General features: G+C 43.7%; 1 protein-coding gene across 1 annotated transcript; it reads left to right on the top strand.

Moving 5' to 3' along the window:
* The first annotated feature begins 793 nt into the window (after positions 1-793).
* On the top strand, positions 794-22,713 carry LOC136524160 (uncharacterized). Its single transcript, XM_066517622.1, has 8 exons — positions 794-1,503; positions 1,587-1,754; positions 2,057-2,675; positions 3,362-4,490; positions 4,823-4,891; positions 5,969-8,586; positions 19,538-20,767; positions 21,371-22,713. The coding sequence occupies exons 3-8, from the start codon at positions 2,346-2,348 to the stop codon at positions 22,454-22,456; spliced, it is 6,462 nt and encodes a 2,153-aa protein (XP_066373719.1). The 5' UTR covers positions 794-1,503; positions 1,587-1,754; positions 2,057-2,345; the 3' UTR covers positions 22,457-22,713.
* The last annotated feature ends 299 nt before the right edge of the window (positions 22,714-23,012 follow it).

The following is a 23,012-nucleotide window of genomic DNA, read 5'->3' as shown; positions in this document are numbered from 1 at the left end:
TTTATTTGGTATTGTAATTGTTAATATATTTTTATGTAAACTTGGTGAAGGTTAGATAAGCTTAACTTTGGATGAAACTAAATCTGGCTTAATTTCAAAACATATAGCTCAGTAGTTTTCCTCTCTTTTTTTCCTTTTGTATTGGAAACATTTATTTTTTTTGTTACTCCCGCTATTCCAAATTACAAGACATTTTGTTTTTTTTTTCTATATTTCTATATATATTGTTTTTACTATGTATAGTCATAGTATATATTTAGATGCATGGCAAATATTTTGTATCTAGAAAAGTCAAAAAAGTCTTATAATTTAGAACGGAGGGAGTACGTATCTAATGTCAAAGTTATATTAAGGGCCTCTTTGGCATGACTTATGCCTGTGCCGGCTTCATCTATTTTGCCCAAATCGAGGCACTGTAGCGTGAAACCGTTTTGTAAGCCGGGGTTAAAATAAACTAGAAGCCGGGAAAAGCCAGTTTTTCTGACTTCACCGGCTTTAGCTTCATCGGTAAAACCGTTTTGGATGAGCCGTGCCAAAGAGGGCTTAACTTGGGACGAAAGACTTTCAATTTCAAAATGGAGGGAGTAGTTATTTTTGTTTTACACATGTATCGCTGTAGATTCTTGAAACTGGAGATGTACTTATTATTCTTGAAATATGATCCAGAAGCTGTACTTATTTGATACATACATGGAATTGTAGGTTTTTTGAAATTTAATTACTCCAAGTTATACAGCTGCCGTTAAGCCCATGAAGGCTGTCATATCTTTGTCTCAGAAAACAAGGACAAATACGGCCCATGATTAAAGGTCTCCTCTTTTCTTGGCTGAATTCCCAATCCCAAATTCTCTGCGAAACCCTGCAAATTCCCTTCTCCGCAGTCCCATGATTCTCTCTACCCTCCAGTCCAGTCCTCGATGGCAGCAGATCGTGGGGAGCGCGAGCACTGCCCGGACGACGGATGTAGCACTGGAGATTGGGATGCGGATCCGATGGCTGCTATTGCGAGGTTGGCGCTCTTTGGTGCTTGCATCGGTCAATCCAATATCGGAAAAGAGTCGCACCACCAAATGGGGGATAAGCTGACTTCATAGTTTTTTTGTGAGAATTTCAATGGATTGGGCCTCATTCCGTGTGGAACCCTAGGATTGAAGAATTTCAATGGCGGGTGAGAATTTCTTGTACTCCTTCCTCGGTGCGTACTGCATAGTAAGTTACCAACACATTTGGAAGCATCGAAGGTCTACAAGAGATTTTCCTCGGGTGCATCATCACGACTAGATCAATGACACGAGCATTGCAAAGTTCCAAACTTCCAACAGCAAAGTCCAACTGCGGCATTCCCAATGCAATGCCCACATCGAAGGGCGGACAGAGTAAGAGGAGTAGACGATTGCCTGTTTGGCTGGCCTTCTGCCCCGCCGCTTGCACTTGCAGCTGTAGGTTCGCCGGACTTGACAGACACACAGACGCCCAGATCACTCACCGCGTCTCCTCCTGCTGGTAAGGTTCATGGCACGTGCCCCCTTGCTCTGGCCTTTGCTCTGCTGTTCGTCCCTTACTTGACAACACCTGGTTTTGTGCAGCATATTAGTACCTGGTTACATCCCATCCATCCAAATGTGGGCGCCATTGCTTCTGAGCTGAGCCTGTGCTTCCACCGCTCTGTGCCCCTGCCACTTTTCAACCCCAACGAAGTTTTGTGTAGACTTCGGTTTGAAGAAAAGCTTGGCCGACAACAACAATATATCATGGTATCATACTGTAAATTAATAACATTCATTCGATCCTTGTTTTTACGATTCCTGATCTGTTGTACTTGTGCTTTCTAGTTTCTACCTTTTTAATAAAATTCCAGTAGGGGGCAACCTCTCCTGTTTCATAAAAAAAAACATTCATTCGATCCCTGCGAATCACATCCCCTCTCATTCTCGTTTCGGTTGCACTTTCCACTTCACAGAAAACTGCACTGTCAAAAAAAGTCCGTATGAACAACTGGAATTTTCATTTGTGAAAACAAAACCTCTAAATATGTTGATTTGGTTGTTTGTTTCAGGAGTGGTGAAAAGCACGCACTGTCAAAGCGAGAGCAAGCAAAGAATTTTGATTGTGAAAATAAAACCTCTAAATATGTTCGATTTCGTTCCATAAATCACAGAAGGTGCTTCGGTGGCATTGCAAAATTCCAATCATCGTTCTCATCCAGCAGGTGCAGGTGTGGTCAACCCCGACGCCGTGCCAGCAGCATGCGTCACATCTAGTTGGCCTCTGCTCCTGGAATTTCAGATCTCGCTCTATAAATCACTGAAATTCAGCAGCCTGTTTCTTTCCCGTCATATCTGACAATGGTTGTGGTCGGGGAGTTGCTAGCCTCTGTCGCGCTGAAGACGGTTTTGGGCAAGCTGGCTAACCTCGCCTTCAACGCCACCTGGAACGACATTGCTTTGCAGCTGAATTTCATTAAAGATTTGAAGAGCATCAAGGACAACCTGTCCTTTATCCAATCTTTCCTTGAGGATGCGGAGAGGCAGTCGTCAAGGCTAGAGAGCGCCCGTCACACGCTTAAGAAGCTCAAGGCTGCGGCTTATGACTTGGAGGATATGCTGCTACTCTTCGAGTCCTGGACCACCGCCCACAAGGGTGAAGGCCTTGCGCTTAGCGCCAAGGCTACAAAGGTGAGTTGCCACTTGCCAGCTTCAAAGCTAAACTACAGTAGCTTAGAGCATTTCCAAGAGTTTCCAAAACCCATTCCCTGCAAGCGGTAGAGTCTTACCACCTGTGACCGGAAGGTCCCGGGTTCGAGTCGCGGTCTCCTCGCATTGCACAGGCGAAGGTAAGGCTTGCCACTAACACCCTTCCCCAGACCCCGTACAGAGCGGGAGCTCTCTGCATTGGGTACGTCATTTTTATTGAAAAAACTGCTCTAGCCTACCCCAACTTGCTTGGGACTGAAAGGCTATGTTGTTGTTGTTGTTTCTTGAAAAAAACTGCTCTCCAACAACTCTCTACCTCAACTCTCAATCTTTCCGCACTTGGGAAATTCGACCTAATCGTGCGCGTATCCATGGGCCAATCTAAAGGTAGAAGGACGTGGGGAAGAATAAATAGTAGGACAGCAAGAGAGAAGAAAATATAAAGTGGTTAGGATGATTTAGAAACTAGTCCGTGATTCTTGGTGTAAAATTGTCTTCTATATTTTATGACCGAGATTTTGGAAACTGTTGGAGGAACCCAACAAATATGCTCCCAACTTTCTTTAGCCACTTGGAAAATATATTGATTTACAATTGCTTTTTTAGGAACTATTGGAGATGCTCTTATGATGAACTTGTTTCTGACCCATGCCGTTTATTGACAACAGGGGTTAGTTTTATGCTTTGAAAGGTTGAAGATGCCTTATAAAATGAAAAGAATGAGGGAAACCATAGAGGAGATAGTAGACCTTCAGAATAAATTCAACTTCATAGAACACACTAGCAACAATGATGAAGAAGTAATCAGGAAACGGGAGACATTCTCAGATGCTGATGAAGTCCCTGTTGGGAGGATGGAAGAAAAAGAAAGATTAATCAGTATGCTGCAAACAGATGACTCAAACTTCCTCATTATTTTTATCTCTGGCTTCGCAGGAGTTGGTAAAACTACTCTTGCCCAGATGGTCTTCAATGATGATAGAACGAGGCAATTCTTTGAAATCCAAGCATGGGTCTATGTCTCTGTAAAATTTGATATCATGACCATCGGTCAATCTATCATATCCCAACTAGATAAATCAAGCAGCCCTGCTGGTATCACCTTACAAGCTACACGCGACCGCTTGAAAACTATTTTAGAAGGGCAACAGTTTCTTATTGTTCTCGATGACATATGGGAAGAAGATCCACATGAGTTGGAAAAACTAAGGACATTGCTGCGGGGTGCTAAAGCAGGCAGCAAGATCATTGCAACCACACGCAGTGTAAAAGTTGCTAAGCTAATGAATGGGAGTTTGACAATAGAATTAGGTGCTTTACCGGACAATTACTGCTGGGAGTTGTTCCGAGCAAAGGCATTTCCATATGGAAAGGTGGATGTTGATAAGGAAAGTACAGGAAGACAGATAGTCAAGAAATGCAGAGGAATGCCACTAGCAGCAATTTCTCTCGGATACCTTTGCCGGACAACTAATGAGTGGAAAGCTATACTGGATAGTGATATCTGGGCAGAAAATGGAGATGATGGACGGTTACTCAAAGATACGAAAGTGCTACCATCACTGAAGCTTAGTTATCAATACATGTCTTATCATCTCAAGCTCTGTTTTGCATATTGCGCTGTTTTTCCCAAAGGCTGGTATGTAGAGAAGAGTAGCTTGATTCAGCAGTGGATTTCTCTTGGATTTGTTCAGCTCCATGGCGAATCGTTCACTGCACAACAAGCTGGAGAAAGATACTTTGAGGATCTTCGTGAGATGTCTTTTCTTCAGGACTGTAGCTGGAATGTCCCCAACTGTAAGACTTTCATTTTTCTTTACTTTATTGGAGATCAAAGTTCTATTTACATAACCTCATCTAGTTCCATTACCCCTTACCCCCCCCCCCCCCCCCATCTAGTTCCATTACCCCTTACCCCGCCCCCCCCCCCCCCCCCCCCCCCCCCCCCCCCCCCCCCCCCCTGCCAAAAATGGCAATCCACGTTGATTCATCTGTACATGATCTAGTCACCCTCTGTTAGAGGTATTTTACCTCCATGATTCTATTATTGTATTCCATGTACTCATATCTTATAGAAGTCACATAGGATTCCAATATGTTATTTTAGATATAAGGACATTTTGGGTTAGATATGTGCGTAGTAGTGGTGTGGGCAATTCCTCAAAATGCATATGGGTACTTTGATTTTCCACGCCGAGGTACTTTGATTTTGTTCTCTTATTAAATTAGTACTGAATTCTAGGCCGTGAGAATTAATGTGGAGGGTTCTTTTGTTGAAGAAATACTAAGATAATATATTTTGAATCAATGTTATTAAATTGGCTAATTGTTGCTAATTGCCTTGGTACGGATAAGGATGATTAGGACGATTAGTCGACGATCAGGACGATTAATTGACCTCTTATCGGTCTAGTCGTCCATATAATCGTCCTGTATATAGCAAGACATATATCATATATGTATGATATATATACCATATACTATATACTTATATAGTAGAAATCGAGCATCAAGACTGTTTCTGGTTAGTTGGTAGAGAGAGTGAGGACGAGGGGAAGAGATGCAGCTGCACACACAACAAATGCAGCCGACGGCTGGAGGCTGGGGGTGAGGACTGAGGAGGTGAGGGAAAGAGTGGGGGAGAGGTATAAAAGAGAAACCCTAACGGGCCTGGCCCAAACAGAGCTAGCCCAGTTGAAGTACACCTTATCGGACGATTTATCGCGATTAATCGACGCTAAATCGGACGATCAGGTTTCTGATCGCTCTGATCGAATCGGAGTGCCTAATCGAGTACTGTACTAGGTACCGATAAGGACTGATTAATCGGACGATCTGATAACATTGTTCTGAGTACATTAGTACAGAGCATGTTAAATTCTACTAAACAAATGGGTTAGGCATAGCTTTAATAACGAGGGATACATGTGTCTTGTCCTATCCATCTTAAACTGTCCTAACAATCTCAGAATCCCTTTGTATAGTTGTATTTGTGAGGAAGTATTTAGTGAGAATTTTCTCTTAAAGTTCATGCCCAATTTATGTTTACTTTTTTTTTTTAAATATACATGATGGTTAATATATGTCTGAACTGCAGAAGGTAGTTGACTAACATGGGTACATTTCACTTTTCAGCCGTTTGCAAGATATAGCAAACCTCGAGGTGTATTATTCCAGATGCATGATTTGGTTCGTGAGCTTGCAAGATTAGTTGCAGGTGACGAAGTTATTGCCTTTGAGGCAGCAAAATCCTCCTACAAATATAGACAACTGTTGATACATGTTGCTCTCAAACTTATGTGACTCATCCCCATCTTATTGGTCTATTCCTAGCACAGCAAGAGCTCTTCATTTTAAGGAGTGCAGCATTGTTCAGACTACTTTAAAGTCTCTGATGGGAGCTGAATTCTTACGTGTGCTTGATTTGAGTGCATGTACTATTTCCGAGCTACCTGCTTCTTTCGGCAATTTGAGACTCTTGAAGTTCTTAAATATATCTGGAATGCAAACTGGTCTGCTGCCTAAGTCCTTGAGCTCATTGCATGGTTTACAAGCATTGAACCTTTCTGAAAATACCTGCCTTGTTGAACTTCCCAGTTACATTTCTGAATTTGTCAACCTACAATATTTGGACCTACATGGCTGCTCATATCTTAAAGAGCTTCCACAGGACATTCATAAACTTGAAGAGCTACTACACCTGAACGTATCAAGATGTGGTAGCCTACAATCACTGCCTGAAGAGTTTGGGGAGCTCCAGAAACTTGCATTCCTCGACCTTTCATATTGTTCTCAGCTTCAAACGCTGCCTTCAAACTTTGGTGGCCTTCAGAATCTTTCGTTTCTCAATCTATTGCAATGTTACAAACTTTGTGAGCTGCCTGATTATTTCATTTACCTTGCAAATATGATACATCTAAATATGTCCTTCTGCCACAAGTTGAAACTACTGCCTAGTGGGTTATTTAAGTACATGAAGAAGCTTCTGGTTTTGAATTTGTCTGGTTGTACCTCTCTTGAAGTTCTTCCTGAATTGTGCTGGAATGATGCTGGCTGCCTGATGTTGGAGATTTTGGACTTATCAGATTGTACTAATCTGGCTGCCCTTCCGAATTCCTGTACCAGTGTTTGTGAGCTCCGGTGTTTAAATCTATCAGGTTGTTCTCGAATTCAGAACTTCCTAAATTTGATACCGCACTGGAAATTTGGTAAGTTGGAGTACCTAAATCTCTCCGGGGTCGGTGCAAAAGCTTATTCTGAAGATCCAGGAACCTCTGCAGGAAATTTAGAGAGTTCAGAAGACCCTAATAGAGAGCTAGAGTTAGGTATGCTGCAAGAGGATATCGTCACCCAACGTTTGGTTTGTCTTAAATACCTGTCAGTTGGAGGGTTCACGCTCTTCTCAGAACAAGGCATTGCAAGCTTGGTAGACCTTCTAACCTTGCCCAACTTTGATGTACGGACACAGCCCGGTGACAACCACAGCAATATTATGCTTCTCCAGCAGATCCTGGATCTCACTCAACATGAGCTAAACATCAAATGCCTTGAGAATGTGGTGTCTCCACAGGAAGCAAAGCAAGTGGAATTGGGCAGGAATCCACAGCTTCATTTCTTGAGTTTTGAATGGTCTTCGTTTTTGTCTTCTTCACCCTTCCCCAGACCCCGCACAAAGCAGGAGCTCTCTGCACTGGGTACGTCCTTTTGTTTGTCTTCTTTGCCACCTGATGGGGTTTTTTCTGAAAAGGAAAAGGCTACGGCAGTGTTGGAACATTTCAGGCCGCATTACAATTTGCAATGCCTCTCTTTAAAAGGCTACAGGGGTACCCAATTTCCTAATTGGGTTCATAAGATAAATGATACGCTACCGAATCTTGTGAAAATTGTATTATGTGATCTCAAGGGATGTGACTATATTCCTGCATTGGGACATTTACCAAATCTACAAGAACTGGAAATCAATAATATGCCCCTGCTTCATCATGTACAAATTGTGCCGTGCAAGAAGCTAAGACGATTGACATTGGTTCAACTGCAATACAATACCACCGTATCTATATTTTCTGATGACAGCATACGAACAAAAGTAAATGAGGTGGGAGTAATTAATGACCATGATGAGGAAGAGAGCAAAATGGGAGAAGAGCCTGACAAGTTACCTGGTTCTCTTCCTATAAATAAGCAAGTGAAAAAAATGGCTGCGGCAGGAGGACTTCTAGTGAAGGGTTGGTTGAAAGCCGCAGCCTGTGGCATGTCGAGAGAAACAAAGAGAGCGCAGGACATCGGTACCGAAAATGGTCCACCTGCAGTTACCAGTAGGCCGCCACTGGCTCCAGGTCCATCGAATGAAAGAACAGAACAGGCAGTCCCTATGCTTGATTATTTCAAGATAGAAAACTGCAAGAAAATAAAATTGTATCCATACATCCCAATGAGTAAAGAGTACGTCATCAGGGAATGCAGTCTTAACATGGATCATATCAAGGATGATGTTACAGATATCCAACATTATACATATGATATATTTCAGTCAACCCTCACATTCAAATCAAAGATATCTATTGAGAGGTGTTCCGAAGATGATCTTAAACAATGGATTAGAGTTGCAAAGAGCAACATGGATCTTCGGAAACTCAAGATAGCAAGATGTCACATGTTTTGTCCTAAAAACTTTCTGGTATTCTTCACATCACTACAAGAACTTGTACTTGAATTTGATGAAGAGCCTGGAAACAATAACATCGGCGGTTCTTTCAAAAAAAAATTTAACATCTCCGACATGAACTCAACTCTGTATAGGTTGACCAGATTGGAAAAAATAACTGTACTGTCAGAAAAAAATATTTGCCGACTTTCCCGTCTGCAAGGTATTCCATATGTCAATACACAGAAGGTAAGTTCCCATCGTTTCATTTTAGAATTTGAGAAAGATTTTATCCAATTCCGCAGCATAATATTTAAGCTTATTTTCTGTTTCAACTTGACATGGTATATATGATAGAATTCTGTAGCATCATTTTTTCTAGAACACACAGGAGAGTTGCGTATCATTGTATTAATAGAAGAAGAGAGAGCCATACATAGACCCAAACCCACACCCACTCACAAGTACATGGAAACTAAATCACCGGTTAAAACAAAAGGACGACCCAACAGCTACAGCAGCCCATTAGGCTGCTCCTCCGGCAGTGAGAAGGGAGATCCCTTTAGCTCCAGCCAGGCTCCACCAATGGGCCTCTTCCCTTGCCAAAGCCAGAACCATATTAACATTTGGGGTTGCACCATTGAAAATGCAATCATTTCTATGCTGCCATATGCTCCAGGCTCCCAGAATGACTAGGGAATTCAGACCCTTCCTCAAATCCCCACTAGCAGCATTATCAACTTTTCTCCACCATTCATCAATGGAATGGTCAGAAAGTTGTGGAGCAAGTGATGCAACGCCAAAATGTGACAGGAGGGAGAACCAAAAGTCTCTTGAGAATACACAGCCCACAAGAAGATGATGAATATTTTCCTCCTGCTGATCACATAGAAGACACTGTTCTGGATGAGAGAGACCCCTCCTTGCCAATCTGTCCGCTGTCCAACATCTGTTGTGAGCAACTAGCCACATGAAAAATCTGCATTTGGGGGGTGCCCAAGATTTCCAAATTATCTCAAAAAGTTCAAAGGAGATTGCTCCCTGAAATAGGGTATCATAAACGCTCTTTGTTGTATATTGTCCCGAAGAAGATAACCTCCAGATATGCTTATCAGGGATGTTATCATTCAACTCCACTGAATTCATGATGTCCCAAAGCTCTAGGTACTGAATCAAGCCTGTCATACATATTTCATCCTGAATGTCTTCTATCCATTTCTCCTCAGTTAGGGCCTCCAGCACAGTCCGCTTATTTAACCTTCTTTTAGGAACCAGTGCAAAGACAAGAGGTGCTATGTCCTGAATTCCCTTACCGTCCAGCCATTTGTCCTCCCAAAAAATTGTATTAGATCCACTCCCCACCTCTGTTATCACAGCGACAGAGACGAGGCCAGCTACCTCTTTACTGCTGGGCACACTCCGCTTAAGCCACAGCCATCTTGCTTTTAAGGCAATACCCAAAGACTTTAGATCTGCTATCCCAAGACCACCCGGTTCCTGGGAGCGGCACACTTTAGGCCAGGCAATGAGGCAGTGACCACCCTTTGCTTCTTTTCGGCCCTTCCACAAGAATGCCCTTCTGATCTTATCTATGGTTTTGATAGCCCAAGGCGGAAGATCAGTTGCCATGGCCACATAGATTAGGATTCCTGTGATACTGTACTTGAATTACTCTGCCAGCACGTGTCATCAGATCTGCCTTCCATCCAGGTAGCTGATCTACAACTTTGTCAATGATGGGTTGGACCTGCTCCTTGTGTGAAACTTAAGCAACTTATTTGATTCTTTTTATGTTTTTTAAAAAATGGCAAAATGGTCACACGAATGCCCGTTTAGTCTTTCTTCACTTCATAGTTTTTTTTTCTAATACAGTACCTACCAACGCATATGCACATGTATGCACACACACAAATCATTCCCACAAACGAAAGCACACACATCCTATAACTATAGAAAAACATTTGAGAGACAAAGCCGCTAGATGCTAAGATTAAGTCTACCACAGATGCCTTGTTATCAACAGACCTGTTGCCTACCACTTAGTGAATAGGATTGCTTTTTTCGAACAAGTCTAGAAAATGCAAAAACCATACCAATTCCAGCACTTGAATCCAGATAGACAGTCTCCACACAGGAAACTTAACGAGTTAAACTATGGTTGGTTTACATGTCGTGAAGTGAAATTTGAATTGAACTAGCCTATCAACACATGCTCTAGCACGCCATAGAATCTTATGTTACATATAAGTACTAAAAATTTTGTGAATAAATTTAGTATGTATAACTACTCAAAGTTGCTTTACTTTCTCTCTCTATATGTACACACATATATTTCCTAACATAATACATACTTTAGATATAGGCTCTATCTATATGTGTTTTCATCCTTTATATGCAACTTGTTGAGTCTTTAATACGTATAGTTTAAGTTATATCAATTTTTGTTGCATTGCAACTTTTTTGACATTATGAGTATGTATTTTTTATTTCAACTATATTGCAAGTTTATTCCATAAGTTAAGTTCAAACTCCAATGCTTTCTAGTTTCTTTTCTTCAAAATATTCTTTTCTGTTTTCATAAAAAACGATTCTAGGCCCCAAACTGCACTCTTGGTTACAACTTACAAGTTACAACAACCACATAAAAGTTATTTAAGCCCACACCACGACAAAATGTTGGATTTTCACTACCAAATAATCATGTGTAGTAGTGTTTTATTAAAAAAATAGTGTTTACAATTAAACTACCAATATTTATATGTCATAATGTTACGGTTAAAATGTATAAACTTATATAAAGTGCACAATTTATCAACTTTATTGTCATGGAATATTAATATAATTTAAAATAAATAGTAGTGTCATTTCTCTGTGGTTTGCTATGAGGACATTTTTCATGGTTGATAAACTATAAAATTATATATTTATTGCTAATGTATGCATGCTTACTTGGTCTGCATATAGCATTTATACTTACTTTGAACTTGAACTTAGCAGAAGTGTGTAATTTAAAATATATATAGCATACTTGATGGTTATTTAGTTTAATAGTTACATTATGTATTTTTTTATAGTGGCAGAGGTGGATAGTTTTTTTTAGAAAACATAATAGATTCAATTGATATTATTTGCGTATGATGATTAGAGTATATAAATTTAAAGGCAGGATGTTTCTGATTTATCTTTTCCTAAAGGGTCTCATGAGGATTAACGTTAAGTTTCCGTTGGAGGTATCCAATCAGTAATATTTAGATGGTATCTATACCCCTAAATAAAAAATCTCTAAGGGTATCGTCGGACGCCCCGTCTGTCGCCCTGCTCCTGCCCGTTGCCTGGCTCTGAGTCTGAGAAGTAGAAGGGGTGGGAAAGGAAAAGGAGGAAAGACAGGGTTCCAGGTGGGAAAAGCGCAAGAGAGAAATATCTGGTGGGAGAGCTTAAACGGGTATAGAAACAAATCTAGGGTTCCTGATGCAAAACATCATAAATCTGGGACCGGTTCACGGAAAAAAGTGTCGCACTAAATTTTTTTGAGATAAAAATATTGGAAACTCTTGGAGATAGCATTCTTTATTCCTCCCTATACCTTTTAAGAAATCAAAACTTCATGTTTTTAAAATAAAAATATTGGGTACTCTTGGAGATAGCTCTAACACAAGCCGGTTACTCGTGCCGAAAAAATAAAAAAAACACGGTAGACTTATATAAAATATGTTCAACAATTTAAAATCTAATATTTTAATAGTTCCCTCAGCAAAACGTATTTTGCATGGGCACCAAGTTGTGGTCACCAATCCAGAAGATTTGCAAGTCTAACATACGCATCCACTTCTTTCAGCTGGCCTTTGACTTCTTACAACTGAAGCATTGAATTATCATGATATTAGTTTTTCTTTACAGTGCACACAAAAATATAAAACAGAATTGTGTGCGCGGCAATGCTTTGCCCCGCTCGCTCGCCTCTGTCAGTCAATCCAGCATGTGCAACATATGATTTTCCATCGGACTATACAGGTGGACCATGGCACACCAATCATGGAAACATACCGATCCGATCCTAGAGCGCGAGAGCATATCCTTTAACGTTGCCCTCATCAAAGGTCAGGCGTCCAACATCCATGCACAACCTCATGGCGAAGTCTACCGCCAGGCACATCCGCCAACGAAATCAGATCACACAACACCACAGGGCGCACACCCTTGACGCAGGCCAACAACAGCACCCCGGCCACAGCCACGTGGCCTACCAATGGCTCTGGTCCCTTGCTGAACGTTTGCAACGCACAACGAAAAAAGGACGAGAGCGAGGCGACAAGCGCCGCTGCGTACAACAACAACATCCCGAGTCGGCTCGGCAGCAGAACCACGTTGGTGCCCTGCTACTGCTGCTTCATCCCCGGCCCTAGCTGCTACTGTTAATGACACCCTAGAACTTGGAGTGGGCTAGGTTCTAGCTGTGGAACATAGATATAGCGACGAAGATCATCGTTACGACACCCGCAGCCGAGGCCTCGCCACTAACGACGACAAAAAGAAAAAAAAAACATATGAACGAATTTTAAAATAATTTAGGGTTCTCAATGCAAAATTGTTTACTAGCTTTTTATTTATTTATTTTGCAAATGATCAAATTAGCTTAAAATTGTAAAATGCATAATAATAAATCACACAAGGATTAGAAAAAATGAAACCGATTTTGTTAGGTTTCTACAAAGTAGATCTACATGATATAGGCGACAAATATCATGAAACGGGCGTTATATTTCCTATGTAATTAGATTTGTAGATTTAGTAGTATTTTCTTTAATGCGCTAGTTATAAACCAAATCCCTATGCTCTATGTTGATTTTTCCTTGAATTGTTTGCATTGTTCATGGCTAGGATATGCATTTAGTGACCATCAACACCGCCCTAGCTGAGGTTGTGGATGGTGACTCCGACGAGATTCAAGTCGAAGTCATCATCGCTGCGATCCCGATCAGTTTGATGTGGGTTTTGTGAATCCTCTGTAAGGGATCTGAAAGGTAGTGTGGTAGCTTGAAGAAGCTGGGTCTTGCGAGTCATCGCCGCGTGTGTTGGTGCTCCCGAGAATTGAGAGTGAATCGGATCGGGTTCCGTGTCCGTCGTCGGGACTGGATCCCTAATCTTGCGTAGGAAAAGGTTGGCGTCAAGCCTAGGCTCTCGGCCGGGTTCAGCGAAAAGCTGACCGTGGTGGGCTAGATGACGGGCGATGGCGAGCGGTCCTCCGTCCACAGCCTCCTCCAATCCAGCGGCGAAAGCACGGATCTGGAGAGACTGTTCCTCCTCCCATTCGGTCAACTCAGGTTCCTGCAGGCGCAGGTCCCGAAACCGGTCGGCGATGAAGTCGAGCTTGCCGAAGATGATCCTTGTGCCTGGCTGCATCTTCTCCAGTTCGTCGCCGAAGTCGAAGACAATTCCCATCTGAAACACAAAAACAAATCTGAATGCGAAAGGCCCCTACCTGGCGTGCCAACTATCGGATTGTTTTGCTCCGGCAATATCCAGCAACGTGATCGCGTAGACGGAATCAAATGGTAGCACACGAGACACAAAGATTTATACTAGTTTGAGGCGCGGGGCGCGTTAATCCTTACTCCAGTGGTGCGTCTGCTCTTGTATTCGTATGCTCAATTATAGGGGCTGTTGCTCCTAGCTATGTAGTAGATTGGAATGGTGGAAGATGGATCCCGAGCCTGAGGTCCCTACCTTCCTTTATATAGGCAGGAGAGGTAGGGTTACAGAGAGGGCGATCGGGTTAGGAGATTGAGTTCCTAGTTTGTTACACGATATGCGCAACAGATTGATCGTAGCTATCGTCCAGATTCACCTGCCTTGGCTTACCTTGATCTCCACGTTGGTTGATCGTGCCAGCCCTTGTGGGCCTCCTTGGCGGCTGCTGGGCCAATGGCTTGGTGATGGTCACATATACGGGCAGTGCAGGTACCCCTGTCCCATATATCTGACACGTTGCTGCGCTCCAACGGTTACTGACCACGCGCTCCGGACCCAGCTCCGGACACGCATAGTGCACCCTTTGGACCATCGCCGACCTCGGTCCGATGGTGTGCAGAAACCACACTAAGAGGTCCAGAAACATGACAAACACGTCAGACCCAGTCCGGCTAGACCCTCCGGACCAAGCACCAGGGTTCGACGCTTACTTTGCTCGCGCGCTACTCTCTGTTGACCACCGTCGGACTCAGGGCCACAGGGATGACGCCCACGCCGAGCTGAGTCCAGAGCCTGCGCACACTATGCAAGGCACCATCGGACCCGAAGCTCATGGGCCAGAGCCCACCCTGAGCTGGGTCCGATGCTCACGTGTAGAGATGTTGTCACCTAGGGTTAGCCACCAGACTGGAGGCGCATGGGCCGACGCCCAGGCCGGCTAGGGTCCGACGCCCCTACTTCATCTCCCTTGCTCTATTTCAAGCGCAATCTCTTCTCCCTTGCTCTCATGTACCAACACCAAAGTGTACCCAACTTTTGTGCATGTGTGTTAGCATTTTTTAAATCATTTTGCAAGGGTTAATTAGCACACTAGAATCTAAGTGCATATGCAATGAGTTAGAACTTCTAGTGGCACTTTGGTAACCGTATTTCACAATGAATTTCTCTCCACTTCATAGTACGACTATCAATCCTAAATCTGGTCACACTCTCTATAGTGTCTTGACTGGCATAACAAAATGGCCCTTTTGCTTATATCTTTGCCTTGAGTCCATTTTGTTTTTCTCTTTCTTCTTTTCCAAGTTGGAGCATTTGATTCACCATATTTTGGCCACCTCCATCACCATGAGTGCCATCTAGCTCCACATCTTGGACTTGGACCACCCTAAGTTATCAACACACTTAGACATAAGGTTAGTCCAATAGATTTCATCAATTAGCCAAAACCAAACTAGGGCTTTCAAGCGGAGATGATTTCACCGCCATGGAATTATTTTCTCCTGTCTCTTCTTTTTGTTGTGGTTAGATTTGACCACAATGAAGGACTATGGAGGATAAGTTTTAGATCGGTCGTCCTTATTCTTCTGTGGTAGAAAGAAGAAGGAAGACACAAGAAAGAAGTTCTCCACTTTGCCTGCAGGAACGTTGGCCGACGTTTGTTGGGCATCTGTTCTCAGGCCTTTTGCCGAGTGTTTGCCGGTACGGTCATCCATACGAATCGTTATACATGTTTGGAGTTGAGATTTGGAGCTATAGAATGCGTGCGTACAATTTAGATGATCAGTTTCTAGATATATGTAGTGTATTCTAGAGTGCTTGTAACGTGATGATGTACTCAGCTATATTCTAATAGAATTCTTTTTTCGTCTAAAAAATGGTACATGGTCGCTGGTAGAGCTCCCTCATGGGCGTCGTTCCATTGGGTTGAAGTGGGTCTTCATTCTTCAAGCTCAATAAGAATGAGGCTAGAGCAATGATCAAAAGGCTCGCCTTGTTCGCCAAGGGGTACGTGCAGTAGCTAGGCATTGACTTCGACGAGGTGTTTGCACCCGTGGCTCGCCTTGAGTCTATGCAGCTATTGTTAGCCATGGCTGCACAAGAAAGTTGGTCGGTGCATCACATGGATGTGAAGTCGGCCTTCCTCAACGGTGACTTGGGCAAGTAAGACTACATCATGCAGTCATCGGGCTTCATCGTCGCCGGCACTGAGCACAAGGTATTACGCGAGCGAAAGGCGCTCAATGGGCTATGTCAAGCACTGCAGGCATGGAAAGAGAAGTTAGACTTTACATTGCGTGCTCCATAGTTTTTATGGCGGCGTGGCGAGGCGTGGCGACCCACCACCTTCACACCTTTACAGCGTCTATGGCGCGCGGCGTGGCGACGCCATACACACATCGGCGTGGCGAATACATACATTGGATATTAGGAAATTATATTGACAAATGGTAATGCAAATGTAGCTTAAAAGGTATAGTCTACAATATTAGCAAATCAAAATAGCAATGTAAATGTAGCACAAAAGACATAGAACTCTCTCATCTCTCAAACTTCCAAATATCTCATCTCTCAAAAGTCGTCCAATGCAAACTCATCGAGATCGTTAGAAGCATCCACGTTCTCTCCACCATCTTCAGTAGCATCCATTGGTTGTTCACCAAAATCATCTATAACAGGTCTGTTCTTTGTTCTTGAGCAAAGTGCATAACAGAGTAGAGACTAGAGAGCTTCACTACTTCACCAAATCACCACTTCACTACTCGCTTGTGCAGCAAACTAGAGACTAGAGAGCTTCAACAGTCAGCATGCTACTTCACTAGACCAGAACAGTGGAACACTAGCCAATGCTTAACGAGACCACTTCACCGATGAGGCGATGACCGATCAGCAGCTCAGCACTTCAACTCACCAGAATAGAGTAGAGACGAGAGAGAGAGAGAGAGTACCTGGCGGGCGCTGAAGCTTGAGGGCTGGCGGCTCGGGAGATCCAGGCGGCGGGCCGGCGGCTCGGGAGATCCAGGCGGGGGCGGCCGGCTCGGGCTCGGGCGAGGCCGACGGAGGGCGGGGGAGGCCAACGGAGGGCGGGGGAGGCCGACGGAGGGCGAAGCGGATGGATTTCTAGGCGGGGGGCGGGCGGAGGGCGACCGTCCCGACGACCAACGGTGGCGGCGGCTCAGAGGGCTGCTTGCGGTTGCGTCTCGGGCTCGGTCTCGGAGGGCTCCAATCGGCCACTCGGCCTATACAGGTACCCTCACGGCCTCACCCTCACCCTCACCGTCTATTGCGCCCGCCACAGCGCACAAAGGCGCCACAGGACGCCAAATTGGCGCCACGGGGACGCCACGGCGCTATGGCGGACGCCATACACGCCGGAGCCGTGGCGTCACCGTGGCGAGAGCCAGAAAAACGCCACAGCGATATGGCGACGATATGGCGTCGGTATAGCGACGCCTTAACAACTATGGCGTGCTCTCGGGTTCGAATAGAGCCTGCACAAGCCGGTGATGTACCGGCATGCCCATGGCGACTCGCTACTACTCCTTGTGGTCTATGTGGATGATTTGATCATCACTGGATTGACCGAGGCAGAGATCAGCCACTTCAAGGTGGAGATGAAGCCAAGGTTCAGGATGAGCAATTTGGGACTGCTCTCATTCTACCTTGCCATTGAGGTGCAGCAGAGCAGTGATGGTAGTGGCATCACTCTGTGCCAAGTGCACTATGCCAAGTGCATCCTAGAGATGGCAGGGATGAAGGACTGTAATTGTGCGCACACCCCAATGGAGGAGCGGCTCAAGCTAAACTGTGACAGCACGATAGCGAAGGTGGACATCACTCTATACCGGAGGATTATTGGAAGCCTTCGATGCCTCGTCCACACACGACCAGACCTCGCTTTAATTGTGGGGTATGCGAGTCTCTTCATGGAGTGGCCTATGGAGGAACACATGGTGGCAGTGAAGCGGATCCCGTGCTATGTGGCCGGGACTCTATGTCTTGGCTGCCATTACGGGAGGATAAAGGAGGCGCTACTCTTGGGTACAACTTTGGCGACCTCACTGGCGATGTGGATACCTAGAAGAGTACATCTGGGGACTCTTGGGTACAACTTTGGCGACCTCACTCGCGATGTGGATACCTAGAAGAGTATATCTGGGGACATGTTCTTCGACGGCTACAACTTGGTGAGTGGCATGGTCTCAAGCAGAAGGTTGTGGCACTCTCGTCCTGTAAGGCGGAATATGTTGCTGCCACAACAGTAGCCACACGAGCGGTATGGTTGGCACAGATGCTTGGTGACTTCAAGGGAAGAGACACCAGCACTGTCGAGCTGAAGGTTAATAACAAGTTAGTGTTAGCTCTGTTGAAGAATCCCATCTTCCATGAGCGTAGAAAACACAATGATGTGCGCTACCACTTCATCAGGGAGTGCTTGGATGATGGGAGGATTAGTGCTAATTTTGTCGGCACTAAGGACCAGCTCGCTAACAATCAAACGAAGGCACTTGGGCGAGTCAGATTCCTTGAGCTTCATGCTAGGATTGGAATGGTCTGCTTCAACTCCAAGTCAACACAAGGAAGTAGGAGGAGATTGCTGGAAATAATCCTGTGTCTAGGTTCATAGCATTTAGTTTAGCTAATTTTCAGCATGGAGTAACATGTTGATTAGTTGGGTAATATTCTACATTAATTAGGAGGCTATCACAACCTGATTTGTAACTCACATTTGGCTATAGAAGTAGAATAGAAAACAAAAAAGGCTAAGTCATTCCAGCCACCAAAATCACTCGTGCTCGTGTGTATTTCTTGTGTGTGAATTCATGCTTTCCCGTTAGAGGCATATTTTCCTTTCAAATGGTATCAAAGCCCATGATCAGAAAATCTAAAAAATCTCAGGGTTAAATAGTGATAGGGGAGCTTGTTAACATCTTGGAGACTCACACAGATCATGTGTGCTGGACTCTGGGCCTAGAGAACATCTTCCGGAGATTACACAGGGTTGTGTGATGTGAAGAGTTTGACCCAATGCATGACGGGGGAGATCATTTGATTTAGCCACACATCAAAAATTCGTAGCGGTGGAGCTCAGCATATCAGACGGGCAACCCTCACCTATTAGACTTGTCTTTTAGCTTGAGTTAGTCCCAAAGTCTTATTATGTTGTGGGCTCCGGTGAGCCTGAGCCTGAGGTACCAGCTCGTGGGTAAAGCGAGCTGGGTGGCTGGACCGGTTCCGCTGCGTAGTCTGACAAGTATCAAATTTTATGTCCACCATTAACACAGGAGGCTTATTGTACTGTAAAAGTTGAAGGATGCATTTCGTAGCAAACCAGATGCTAGGAAGTGTCACGTTCCTAAAATACAGATGCACTACATGATGATCAATGAACTTATACATTGCAAAATATACTTCCAAAAGCAAATTAGCAGTATTTTTAGTTTCAAATTAAATTATATGCGATAACTTTAACATTTTTTATCATATGTACCATTGATCAAAACTTTATGTTACTGTGACTTTTAAAAAAAATGTAGTATGTTTGTTACTAAATTGATTCATATAAATCCCACTTTAGTATGACGGAATGTAATGATTGTGCTATGCTTGTGGGACGCTGTGTTGCTGTGACTGGTCGGATGGGCCGGAGTGACACGGTCTATACATACAGCGTTCATTCAAAATATGGCTACTTGTTTGTTTAGTTCCTAATCTCGCATTTCGTGCAACGCAGGAGGCTGTTTTTAGGGTAACAACGAATCGGGGTCGAGGGATGGAGGAGGAAGAAGTGGAAGAGGGAGAGGTGGAAAACATGGAAGGAGAAGAGGAAGGGCACCCACTACACTATGCCACCAGTTGCTCCAATAAATTCTCTCTTCTGTATCAATACCATGACTACGAAATTAAGAACCTAACTATCAAAAATCTTGAAGGAGTGGAGAGAGCAGAGGAAGTAAGCGACCACGGCAAGTTGGCCCAATATCGACAACTGCGGTCGCTGAGTTTGGAATGGTACAACAGCAGTATTGCGCAGGATTCAAGCACAGTTAATGACATCGCAGTTCTAGAAAAGCTCCAGCCTCATGGGAACCTAGAAGTACTCAAAATCCGAGGCTATAGGGGTGATACATTCTGTTCTTGGGTAACGAATATAAGTTCTTCCCTTCCAAATCTTGTGAAAGTTGAGCTCTCTGGCATGCTATGGTGTGAGCATATCCCTTTATTAGGCCAACTAGCAAACTTAGAATTTCTGCGCATCTCAAATATGCCTAGCCTCAGAAAAGTGGGCGGTGATATATATGGGGCTGACAGGGCATTTATGAAACTGAGAATACTTACCCTTGCGAGTATGGACAACCTGGAGGAGTGGACGACCACAACACTATCAACTCGTGATGATGAGCTGAGCCATGGAGATGAAGTATTTCCTAATCTCCAAGTACTTAATATTACAAACTGCCCCAGGCTGAGGTTTGTTCCAGCTTTCCCAGGAAGCCGGAGCTGTACCATAGAAAGAAGCAGCGATGTACTATCATCTGAGAGATACATTGGTAGTTCGAATTTGGCATTACTGAACATGGAAATACGGAACTGTGGCTTTTCTTCAGATATTTCCAAACTTCTTCGGTACTGTGTTAATCTCGAGCAACTGAGTGTTCATTCCTGCAATGACCTTATCACCTTGCCAGAAAGCATCCGAAGCTACCGCTCCCTCAAAACACTAGAGATAGTAGAATGTTGGGATTTTTCTGCTCTACCGGATTGGCTTGGAGAACTCACGTCACTACAGAAGCTGACAGTGCATGCTGCCAAACTGGAGGTTTTGCCCCAATCGATCCGATACCTGACTGCTTTGGACGAGTTAGTTCTCAGGGAATGCAATTTAAGAATCCTTGAGGGTTGCACGCTGGGAGAGGACTATGACAATATTAAACACATCAAACGCCTATGCTATGTACCTGAGGTAAATTACTCCCGGTCCTAAATTACTAACCTGAACCCCTCCTTATTTTCTCCCTCAGCATTGTAATATTTATAGTTTTTTTCCTGTTTTGTATTTGATCATTGCATTATTTATATGCACGTGATAGCTTATTGATGTGATAAACAATTTTTGTATGTAAGCGTTGACATTATCACTTATCAGTAGATATAGCTTTGAATTTTGTTATAGAGTAAAATGCACACCCAATCCTCGAGCTTGGTTCAGGTGCCATTTAGGTCCCCAAATTTATAAAATGCACATCTATATTTCTAAACTTACTAATCATGTCACATGATATCTAGATCACCATAACTTAAGTTAATCTGCACGCATGGCACACTGATTGTGTGATGACATGGCACCCACACGCATGCTGGTGATTTGGACCTCACATAACACGATTAAATAACTTTCGGGTTCTAAATGCGCATTTTATAAGTTTAGGCACTGGATGGTACCCCGAACCAAGCATTTTATCCTTTTGTTATCTAAATTAATTTTGTCATAGGCTGCTTTGTCCTTACATGCTTGACCACTGCAACATGCCTTACTACTGTTTCCTCACGTTTCTGGTAAATGCAGAGACCTGTTCTTTCCTTCTGCAGAAGTGGCCCTCATATTGTTGAACTACAAATCAAGGATCTTCATCTTGTCCGCAGAGCAGAGGAAGCAGAGAATTTGGATTTGATAGGGAAAAAGAATCTGCGTTCACTGAGTTTGGACTGGAGTCCTGACTATAAAGGAGGCTTACCTAATAAGCATGTTTTAGAAAAGCTCCAGCCTAATGGTGGCCTGGAAATACTTCGCATAAAAAACTATTCTGGTGCTGATTTCCCCGGCTGGATGTCTTCACTCACAAACCTTGTGAAACTGGAGCTCTCCAATGTGCATATTGAGCATGTGCATCTGGATCAGTTACAGAGTCTTGAAGAGCTGCACATTTCATTTTCATGGATACAGAGCCTAGGGCCAAAAGTTCGCATCTGGTGCACTGAACCACTTAGGAAGCTCAGAAGAATTATCTTATCAGAAGTAACTGATAAGGAGTTCGAAATATATATGGAGAAGCAGGGTCACGACGACAATTTGTTCCCAAGCCTTCAAGATTTGGAGGTACACTGTTGTTCTCGATTGAGGTTTGAACCATCAATCCCAAGGAGCGCCATGTATGTCTTATCAGGCCCAGGCAGTCCCCGCGAAGACCTATGTCCATCTTTTCAGCGAATCATGAGACCATCCACCCCGTTACCACAACCATCCAAAATGGAGATTAGGCACAGCAGACGGCTGTCTTCTGCATCGTGGAAGAGTCTTGAGCGCTTCGATAGTATTGTAGAATTGACTATCGACCACTGTGCTGACAAGATACCTTTGCCTGAGAGCATCCGAGGATGGAGATCCCTCCGGAAGCTAGAGATTTTGAACTGTGAGAATATCGAAGGACTGCCAGAGTGGTTACCGGAGATCACTTCCCTTGAGGAATTCAAATTAGATACCTACATTTGGCAGACTTTGCCTGCATCTGCAGGCATCCAACATCTCACCACATTGAAGACATTGACCCTTTGTTGTGGTTATCTACTTGAGCAAAGTTGTATATCTGGAGAGGATAAGAGCAAGCTGCCACATGGTGCAAAGTTACATATAGAGCGGAGAAAATGGACCTAGAATCAATTTCCTTGTATAGGTTCAGCATCTGCTGGAAACATAGGTCTGTTTATTCCTCTTTTCAGCTTCCGGTTGTTGGTGAGAGGGTAGTCTTATTTTTCATTTTTCAGACGAATATGCAGAGCCGTAGATTCTCTATACATGGCATTAGAGGCACCATATGCATATCAAACATCCATTATAGAATAACCGTTGAATTGAGGCACATTCTTATATTGATAATTGGTGATGTTGCCATGATAGTGTTGTGTGCTGGTGCATTGCAATCTTCCGTCCAGATGAGGTCAACGTTTTTTATTTTATCAGGATCATACATAAACCCTCTGTGCAACTCTCTTTTGTGTTCATATGTGTGCTAGTACACCTCTCAGAATATTTTTTCTCCTCGACTTCGACGAACTACAAGCGTAGATCCTTTCTGCACCCGGTATTCTTTTCTGCCCAATTTTGCATCCACCATGAATTATGATCGTGCTCTGTTTAAGACACGACTATGACGATTGTGGTTCACTAAACCACTGTTTAGATTTACGTACACTCAGTATATTTAGCTGTT

This window comes from Miscanthus floridulus, chromosome 18 (assembly GCF_019320115.1).
Source record: "Miscanthus floridulus cultivar M001 chromosome 18, ASM1932011v1, whole genome shotgun sequence".
In the NCBI taxonomy this organism is placed as follows: Eukaryota; Viridiplantae; Streptophyta; class Magnoliopsida; order Poales; family Poaceae; genus Miscanthus; species Miscanthus floridulus.
This window is presented reverse-complemented; position numbering and strand designations above follow the sequence as displayed.